The sequence below is a fragment of the Histoplasma capsulatum genome, genomic scaffold, assembly GCF_000149585.1.
Source record: "Histoplasma capsulatum NAm1 scaffold_5 genomic scaffold, whole genome shotgun sequence".
In the NCBI taxonomy this organism is placed as follows: domain Eukaryota; kingdom Fungi; phylum Ascomycota; class Eurotiomycetes; order Onygenales; family Ajellomycetaceae; genus Histoplasma; species Histoplasma mississippiense.
The window spans coordinates 920,550-930,579 of record NW_001813978.1 but is presented as its reverse complement, the minus strand read 5'-3'; the positions used below and the strand labels follow the sequence as shown (position 1 = coordinate 930,579).

Below are 10,030 nucleotides of genomic sequence, written 5' to 3'. Positions count from 1 at the left end.
ATGTATGAATTTAAAACTTACAAGAAAATAACATTACATTCAAAGCCAATTTCTCAGCTTTTAAAATAAAGAAATGTGAATTTGTCAAGTAAATATCTTCAGATGAATCTACTATCTGATTTAATTTATTATTTCTAAGTTGAAAATCTGTATTGTGAGTATCAAATTCTATCTTTTATTAATTTTTCTATTTCTATTATATTTTTAACATTATTCAACACTAAGCATTCCTTCTGTATAATCAACTCTTGCCTGTATTTAATATTACACAAGGACTCGTCATAAGCACTGCTTGTATATGAGTATAATGGAAGAATAATAATAATAATAATAATAAAATCAGCAGTGAACAGTCAATGTTAGAGCTGATTTTGAAAAGTCTTTAAAATTGTAATGTGACGGCGCCGAGGCGGTTGCTACTCGGCAGCGGCACAGAGGAGGATGGTATATAATGGAAAGCTTTATGAGTGGGCTTGATTATCTCACTTGAACCGCGAACTTATAGAATACTATACAAACACTGAACTACCAGAGGTACTCAGCACACTAAGAATATTGTATGAGGACAGTGGTAACTCTGGTATCTTATTGTTAAAAGATAAAAGATGAATCACTGGCTTCTGGAATAGAGAACCAGCATCTAGCTATTCTATATAGACAACGGGCAGCCATCCTCCCCTCATTCTATGAGTGAGGGTAGCTGAAGCAGCTCCGCAGCGGTGCTACATTGATCTGCCAGAAGGAATCTACTAATCCTGTATAGAAACAGGATTCTCATATTCCATCAATTGGATCCTCTTCTATTGCATCTGAATGATGTCATAGGGTGGTTGGAAACCGGTTCGGACATCTGCGTGATGTCATGGGATAGATGGGATTATCCGAAGGGAAGCGATGGGCTGTGCGGAGCCGCCACGGGGCCTTGGCACAACCAAGGGTGTGACAAAAATATTTAAAGAAAAATCTCATTCAATTGTTCTATTCATCTTCACTGAATGTCTGCTCACATGGGTATATGTGGCAATGAAATAACTGATAAAGCTGCAAAAAAAGCAACTGAATTAAAAGTCTGCTTTCAAAGAATTGTAATATAAACTGTAACAGGCGTACATCGATTAACGATCTAGCACTATTCTAAATACAGGTTACGAATTGATTAAGAAAAGAAAGAGAAAAGAGATCAGAAGGAAAGGTCATACGAAGAGGGTTTTTATAGAAAGGAGATCGGGATGGAAGAATATCAGAAGCCGCCCCAAAGTGGAGCACGAAGCGGAAGAACATTGAGGGTTACAAGGAAGAATCGTTAGAACTACGCGAGCGCGGAGCGTGAGGCAGAAGGAGTTATAACCCACTGTTCACATTCTTCTCTTTTTTGAAATCCAATCTCATCAAAGTTGTAGATATCACAGTGAAAAAAATGATATTGATTGAAGACAATTTCATATCAATCAAATCAATTGATAATGAAATTTATATTTTTGTAAGACATCTATCTGTTTTGAATTCATAAACTTTTATTTGATTTATTTGTAATCTGATAGATGTTTGATGAATTAATATATTCATATCTTGCTTACTGTGAGAGATGCAATCTTTGAATCTGTATAATGCTGTCTCAACATGCAGTTTGTGGTGGCTTCAATATACTCAATGATGAATGAGTAAAAATTAATATTCAATTGATGAATTCATACCTTAATTGCCTCCTTCTGACTGTTATTTAATGCTCTATTCAGTGGAACCCTCATAGTTTTTGATTTTTCCCCATTGATCTTTTCATACAAAATGACATATAGAATTTTGAATTCTTGTGACAGAGATGTGATTTTTAATTTTGAATTGCTTTTATATATGTCAACAACTCTTTGCAACTGCTCCTCAGTGTAATTAGAAGATTTAGACATGGTTATAATTAATGATGATTATTTGAAGATGAAAAATGAAGATATTGATAATATTTTCTGTACAGTGTGGTTTTCCGTACACTGTGGCGCACTCACTAGAGAGAGTGAGCATGGCACATACCTGTATATGTGTGGTGCGCTAGTCCGTGATAGGCAGCCGACGGCCAACAAGCATTTAAATTCCCAGCGCAAGGAGCTTGGACCACTTTCTTTGAGCCCAAATGGGACAGATATTGCGATCCCGAATAACATTTTATCCGCTGTCCAGCCTCAACCGACTACAGGTGTTGCGAGAAATTTCCAACCGTTTGTGGATTCAAATTTGGCGCCAATGGTTTAGATCCCTGTGTCAATCCAGAGAAAATGGTGTTAGCTCTGCAGTCCCTCTTAGTTTTGCTGTTATCCATATCCCTGGCGGCTGGAGAGGACTCATCCGCCGGCAGCCACGAAGTCCCAATATTAGCAAAGGAACTACGGAGAGCTTCTAATGAATCGCTATTATGGGGCCCGTATAGGCCGAATTTGTATTTCGGTGTCCGCCCGCGCATTCCCAAGAGCTTGATCATGGGATTGATGTGGGCGAACGTGGATGAATTTCAAAATATACAAGAGAGTAGGTACACATTTATTGTTAAGGGGAATCTGGGATCGCCCCGGGGCTAATGCGTCGTTGCTTTACTCATATTAATTACTTGCGGCCTGCTAATTTTTCCTGAAGAGTTTAGACATACATGCGAACAAAACGAGGGCATGGCTGGGTATGGGTGGGATGAGTACGATATCCGCAAGGGCGGCCGCCAGACGATCCACGATACGGGAAACGCCATAGACCTCACTATCGACTTTATAAAGGTGCCGGGAGGAGGCAACGGAGGGAATTGGGGTGCACGTGTCAAGGGTACTCCTCGCGCGGATGCTTCTCCTGACCAAGCGACAACGGTTGTCTTCTATGCTGCGATCGAAGGCTTGGGGACTTTGGAACTCGCCAACGAGGTTGATGCTCTGGGATACAAAGATGCTGTGAAATTTACGGGATCTACCGTAGGCCTTGGTGATTTCTCTCTCTACTTAACTCGCGGACCCGAGAGTAATGCGCACCCTCCCAGGAGACATGCGGCGTATGATGACAAACCATTGGACAGGACGATGGTTGCAGGACTTCAGGTCCCCCCGGACGTACTTTGGAACGCAAAATGTTTGACTAATACCTTTATATTCCATCTGTGTACTGTTTTCCAGAGAAAGGCTAATATATGCTGATGGTAACGCTGGGGTCCGAAGCGCTTCTTTTTATGCACATGAAAGAGGAGATCGATGCTACCTTGAAGAAGTACGGAACGGATAATCCCCTTCCTCCTGCGCAACTTATCACAATCGCCAATAAGCCCGATGCTGGGAACATGTATTTCGTGCAAAGGGCCTTTGAAGGCTCATTTGAGGTCTGTCCTCGGTTCTACTACAACCACCTCTTAATATCCCTTGCTGACTATGGAAAGTTCGATATTCTTTTCTCATCTGCTTCCTCGCCAGCCCCTATGACTTGTACGTTGAACTCCTCTTAGCCACCCTGCACATGGAAGGGATCCTAGGACCCTATCTAATACTCCACAGCGACGGTACTCACGGAAGAGATTGAGCCCGCCTCCGCCTCCTTCTCCAAAAAGTTCAAAGATGTATTCCCCCCCCTCCCCCCTTTTAACTTACCGAAATACACCGAGTTTTCGAAAGCCATGTTTTCGAACTTGGTTGGTGGCGTTGGATATTTCTATGGCGATTCCGTCGTCGATCGATCCAATTCACCAGAATACGAAGAAGAAAACGAATTATTTTGGGAAGAGACCGAACAAGCACGAGCTCAGGTAAAGCCTAGCGTAGATGGCCCGTTAGAGCTGTTTACAAGTATACCGTCTCGGCCATTCTTCCCGCGTGGCTTCCTCTGGGATGAAGGATTCCATTTGATCCCTGTTATTGAGTGGGACCTCGACTTGGCGTATGTTTTTTTTTTGCCGAACCAGGTTTTGATTGCAATTGCTAACAGGTAGTAGATTGGAAATAACGAGGAGCTGGTTCAATCTTATGGATGATGATGGATGGATTGCACGTGAACAGATCTTGGGTCCTGAAGCCCGTAGTAAGGTGCCCACTGAGTTCCAGGTTCAGTACCCACATTATGCGAATCCCCCAACATTATTTATGATCCTTGAGGCATTCGTGGAGAAAATCCAATTGAGCCGGAAACAAGCTGGGGTTCGCGATGGTCCCTCCGATATCCGTTCAGCACATTTGGAAAACCCGGATCTTGCTATTTTGTACCTTCGGTCTGTATACCCTCTACTTAAACGCCAGTTCTTTTGGTTTAAGAAAACTCAGTGGGGTGACCTCAAATCGTACGATCGGGAAGCTTTCTCTTCGAAGGAAGCCTACAGATGGCGAGGGCGATCTATTAAGCACATTCTAACTTCCGGACTCGACGATTACCCGAGACCCCAGCCGCCTCATCCTGGTGAGCTTCATGTCGATTTGATCAGCTGGATGGGAATGATGAGCCGAGCGATTAGACGGATTGCCGAAACCTTAGAAGAAGCTGAAGATGCGAAAGAATTTGCGGCCTATGAGACTAGGATCATTCGTAATATTGACGATCTACATTGGGACAAAGATGCTCAGACTTTTTGCGATGCTACTGTTGATGATTTTGAGGAGCATGTGCATGTCTGCCACAAGGGATATATATCACTTTTCCCATTTATGACGGGTCTGGTACCTGCAGATAGTCCGCGGCTTGGGCCTATTTTGGATCTTATCCAGGACCCAAAAGAGCTTTGGAGCGATTACGGTATTCGTAGTCTGAGCAAAAAGGACGAATTCTATGGAACAGACGAAAACTACTGGAGGGGCCCTATCTGGATTAACATCAACTACATGATTCTCAAAAATCTTCTTGTAAGTCGTAACCTGATCTGGAAATCCATTTTAAATCGATTAATTGAACCTGAAAGAATGCTCCTAATATATATATATATATATATATAGGATGTCGCCACGGTGCCTGGACCACATCAAGAACAAGCACGTAAAATGTATATCCAACTCCGTCAGAATATTGTTGACAATGTGTTTAATCAGTGGGAAGAGACTGGATTCGCATGGGAACAATATAACCCTGAGACAGGCGCTGGCCAACGAACACAGCATTTCACGGGGTGGACGAGTTTAGTGGTGAAGATGATGGTCATGCCAGATTTGAGCGCAGACCACCGAACCCGCCATGAGGAATTGTAAGAGTATCGCCTACAATGGATATTTTCTTATTTATACATAGACATTTTAGAGTTTTTTGATTTTTTCCCTTTATTTTCATTAACATGTGGGTTATATTAGGTGTATTGTATTGTAGCGGTGATGTCAAACTTTGTAAAAGGCTCCAGTGACCCTCATTATCTCATTAATCATTTTGTTCCTTTCTATCTTCCTCGATCATAGTCTTCGTTCCTCCTGGAACAGCGATCATGATGACTTCGACGCTTAGCGGGAGAAGAGCTCCGTTCACGGGCACGCTTCTCCCTCGCGCCTCTCCCCCGCCATCGGTCTTGGCTCCGTGATCTAGATAATGGACGGTGCCTTTTATAGGCGTCCATATCACTTGATCTCGAACGATGTCTTCGCCTCCCAGTCGATCTCGAGCGGCCCTGGTATCGAACCCCATAATCTCTATCCGCAGATGGAGAGTGGCGCCTTCGTCTTATTTGGCGTTCATCAATTCTTTCGTGTCTTTTACTCCTCCTATCTCTTCCTGCTGCGCGATCTTCATCGCTATTCATATCTCCCCTTCGACGATCGCCATTCTCACCACACCCGCCCCGAGTTCCCCGTCCATCTCGTGTCCCACGCTGCTCCAGCCCGTTTTCTGGCACCATTTCATAACCTGTCCCTTCCATCCTATCTCCCTGATCTCCAGCCTTTGTACCTCCCGTTCCCCGAAACGACCCAAACCCAACACCCCTGGAACCGCCACCATCCTGCGCTCCCTCGTCGGCCGCATTAGATTCCTGAATAGCCCTCTCTACCTCTTTCCCACCCAGAGGCGTCATATTTGCATTATTGGAGCTCCTCGAGGCGACAGGTAAACCTAATGCGCGTGCCATCGCTTCTTGTTCCGCCTCCTTAATGCGTTTAATCTCCTCCTCCCGCTCGCTGCGTAGTTTTGCCGCAGCTTCTTCGGCAGATCCTGCTGCGTCCTTGTCTCCCTTGGCATACCAGGATAGATCGCGATTTTGCTGCCACCGTCCGACGGGGGCCATGAGGGAGTGACCAAGGTAGTTTTCGCGGTGTGTGGAAGTTTTGACGTCGGACCATTTGAAAGAGTCGCGGCCGCCGCTGTTAGGGGTCAGTTAGAATATAGGTTTTTTTTGCCGGATTTTCCTTCTAAGTGATGGAAATTTGCTCTATTCAAATGTGGGGAACGAGGGGAATAAGTGTGGGATTTCTAACCGGCTGCCTTCCTTTCGAATACTCGCCACGAGATCCATTATTGCTCTGGCGAGACGTGGCTTGGGATTTCTCTATCAATCCTTGGGAATTGTTGACACCACTGCTCTCAACATCAGCACGTAGGAGAGCGCTCAAAGATCAAACCGAGAGGAGATTGGGAAATCCAATATTGCATTCACGCTAATTAAGAGGTTTGAGAATTCAGATCGACATGAAGGACTTGGTGATGGTTGTGGCAATGCTGAAGCTTTTTGGATGACTAAGTCAAAGTCTGGGGTGTAGGAATTTTAGCCTAATAGGTCTTAGTGGATTGGAGCTATGACCTCAACTGACAACCGCCTTGAAGATCCAAACTCCCACTCCGATACTCCTTGTGCAAAGTCAGCGTCGGTGATATGACGCACATAAATTGAAGTGCGGTTTAGACGTCGTGAGCTATATTGCGCTGCTACCTCGACCGTGTGCTATACACAATTGTCATCAATCAAACCTCTAGTTAGTTTCATTAAGTACCCTTGGCCACCTGCCACTCTAAGCCCTTCTGAAATGAACGGCTCTAAGTATTTCTTGCATCTCCTTGGCTTTTATATCTGGTTAGCTATCTAAGTCTGGAGCTGCTTGGTTGCAAAATCTCGATTGATGTTGAAGTGGAGGCTTTCTTTTCCTGTTACATGGGTTTATATTTCTCATGGAGTCGGGACGTGTGAGCCTCGCGAAAGGAGAGACCCTCGGTCGCCTGTCCTTCCAGGATCGGGACGAAAAAGTTCGTGTAAAGGAGAATGGAGTTGAGATAGGAAGCAAATATGTATGTCACCGCCTAGGACATCCATTATGAGATCGATAGCTCTTCTGGCGAGATTGGATCGCGGCTAATCGGGCGGTAGTTCCTACGGTATGGCCCCGGCTTGACCAGACTACACGGCAGCCTGAACGCCTTACTAATTAATGTATTTAAGAGAATTCAATGAAGCTCCTCCGCGGTCTGCCTACTGGAGAAATAATTTGGTATATTACTTTGGTCCTCCCCACCTCTTAGCTGCTGCATTGGTTGACAACGTTTCTAGACTGCTCTATCTCAGCACCGCAACCTTTATTTTGTGGCCTTTGGACATCAGATTTACGTATATCAGCCTCCTAGTCGCGATCGCGTGCTTGCACCTAAGCCCAAAATGATAATAACACCGATAGCTAAAAATCCCACTGCTCCTGGTTACATCACCCGGCACAACCCTCATATTATTAACGTCATTCGTGTTGAGGATCTCGGACATGAGGAGATACTACTTCTTGCCACTGATTCGGGTAACATTGCGGCCTATCGGACTGAACGTATATTTGCGGTCATCGAAGAAGCCAGGGTGACTGGGAATGACCAGCCGACAGAACTTGGTGAACTTGTTGACTGCTTTTTTAGTGATTGGGTAGGCCAAAGTGCTTGGGGCCTTGCGATCCACAAGACTGCCAGAATGATTGCAGTAAGCTCCAATTCCTGGTGTATTACTGTTTTCGCTTTCGCGTTGGTGGATGATGCGTCCGTTGCGAGTGATGCTGCGAAGAGTTTAGGCACTCCGCAGTCTTCACCCACAGCTCGTCAATCCTTAGAGTGGACGAATGTGAGTTCAGAGTCACAGTATAACATACTCCGGCGAATAAAGCCAGAAAAGCGGCGGGCCTATAACATTCGGTTCACTTTAGTTGGCCACAAAAAGAATATTCCAAACATTGACTTTTTAAACTCTGATCTTGATCCCGACGGTGATTGGTTGATTAGCACCGACATCGGTAACAAACTTATGATGTTCAATATCTGGGAATATCCCACTCCGGTGAGAGTCATCGACATTCAGCAGGACCCACCAAATCATCCGGGTCGTTCACATGAGAAGTAAGCTTGTTCACTACCTTTCTAAGCAATAATCTGTAACCTGCTTACTTGAATTTAGCCGCCAACTTGGGTGGAGTGTTCTGGCTCTTGATCCACGTAACTTCAGGCCCAAATCAACCTTGACCCGATTGCTTGGGGCGGCACTCCGCGTAAACATATTCATAATGAAGACGTTTATGATTTGACTGCTCTTGCACAAAGCATGCGATCCAACTATCTGCCAGAGGAGCCTCTACATCCTGATGATGTCGCTGATGAATCAGACGATTTATCAGACGAAACATTTTCACTAGGATCTGATATCCCTGCTTCGTTAGACTCGCCCATGGCCGCCGACGAAACGGTTCTGAATCACTTCTCACCTTGCTGTCCAATGTATCCTGGTGAAGGGAAGGAGTATGGGAATAATCAGAAGCCTTTTGGAAATCTTGAGAGCGAGCAAAATATATGTTTAGATAGAGGTAATGAGGACGAGAATGATGCGCAACTTCATAATTTACTTCAAGAGTCGATTTCAGACTCAATGGAGGATACCCCTTGGAATAGCGACCTCAATCGCCTTCCAGGGTCATGGCCTTCTCTCCATGGTGACCCGACAGGTCTGGTAACTGACCCTGAGCTGGCTGATGATCTTATTCTTTCTGTAATTGACACCACCGAAGATATTCCTAGTAATACAAATGACTCTGACATCCAAGAGGATGACGGAGACGATGGCGATGAATATTTGGATCACGCGGATGAAGAAGACGAGGAAGAGGTCGAAGAAGAGGAAGAGGAAGAGCATGAGGATACCCAAAGTGACGAAGAAGTGTACAACTACGAATACGCTGCCTTCCAATACGGCGGGAGCAATGGCGACAGCTCCCTTTTTGAAAGTCTTCAGCAACATAACCAGGGTGGAGACTCTATCGACCCACTCTTCCCCGATATTTCGGACTGGCTTTCCGACACCGAAGATCCGGAGCCACTTAAACCCTTATTCGCAGATTTCCCCATTCTTCATTTCACTCAAACCTCAGTCCGCATGTTCCCTCATCCATTTGCCAAAAAGTCCACTGTCATCCTCCGCGATGCGCTGACCCAAGATCTCATCAACATCCCCCTGGATCTTGACATGGTCGATCGTTTTAACATTGTCCACCAGATCCCGGAACTTGGCATCGTCCTGGCAGCTTCGCAAAAGGGGCGGGTCGGAATATTCTCTCTGACCGAATATCCTGATGGCATGGCTTTTAGGCTCGACCATGTCATTCCATCTGAAAGTCAAGAGCGACAGAGAGCCAGACCTTTCGTTCAACTTGCGGGAATGGCAATAGGCCCTGTGGAAAGCCATCTCATTCCTCTCGACGAGAGCAGCTACTCTACGTCCTCCTCTCCACTAACAGAAGACAACCACACTACTTCTGCTAGGCAGTCACATCATTCATACCACAGCCGTAGTGTAGGAAACCATACAGAGAGCACCCAAACGGGGGAGCATAGCTCTCGAACCTACTCCGGCCGCCAAGTTCCGGATAACGGCTTTCAAGTTCGTCAAGAACAATGGCACGGCATAGAATTCTCGCGCCGCTACCGGGTCATACTAATGTTTACAAATCTGACCCTACTACACTATGAGATCTTCTACGACTGGCCCGCAGATATGATGGGCCCTCATGGTCAGCTTCTACAAGAGGTTGGGAGAGGATCCCTACTGAGACCGTGATCAAGGCTGTGGGTATACAAACCACCAAACAACTTCCCCCCC

General features: G+C 45.3%; 2 protein-coding genes across 2 annotated transcripts; both read left to right on the top strand.

The window, feature by feature from the left end:
* Positions 1-2,267: 2,267 nt before the first annotated feature.
* Positions 2,268-5,949, top strand: HCAG_05129 (hypothetical protein; the record flags this gene model as incomplete). Its single annotated transcript, XM_001539612.1, has 7 exons — positions 2,268-2,517; positions 2,623-2,945; positions 3,212-3,446; positions 3,516-3,894; positions 3,950-4,847; positions 4,938-5,182; positions 5,535-5,949. The coding sequence occupies 7 exons, from the start codon at positions 2,268-2,270 to the stop codon at positions 5,947-5,949; spliced, it is 2,745 nt and encodes a 914-aa protein (XP_001539662.1).
* Positions 5,950-7,083: 1,134 nt separating this feature from the next.
* On the top strand, positions 7,084-9,988 carry HCAG_05128 (predicted protein; the record flags this gene model as incomplete). The annotated part of the gene is made up of 4 exons (XM_001539611.1): positions 7,084-7,200; positions 7,460-8,280; positions 8,339-8,376; positions 8,505-9,988. 4 exons carry the CDS (start codon positions 7,084-7,086, stop codon positions 9,986-9,988), a joined length of 2,460 nt encoding a protein of 819 aa, XP_001539661.1.
* Positions 9,989-10,030: the final 42 nt, after the last annotated feature.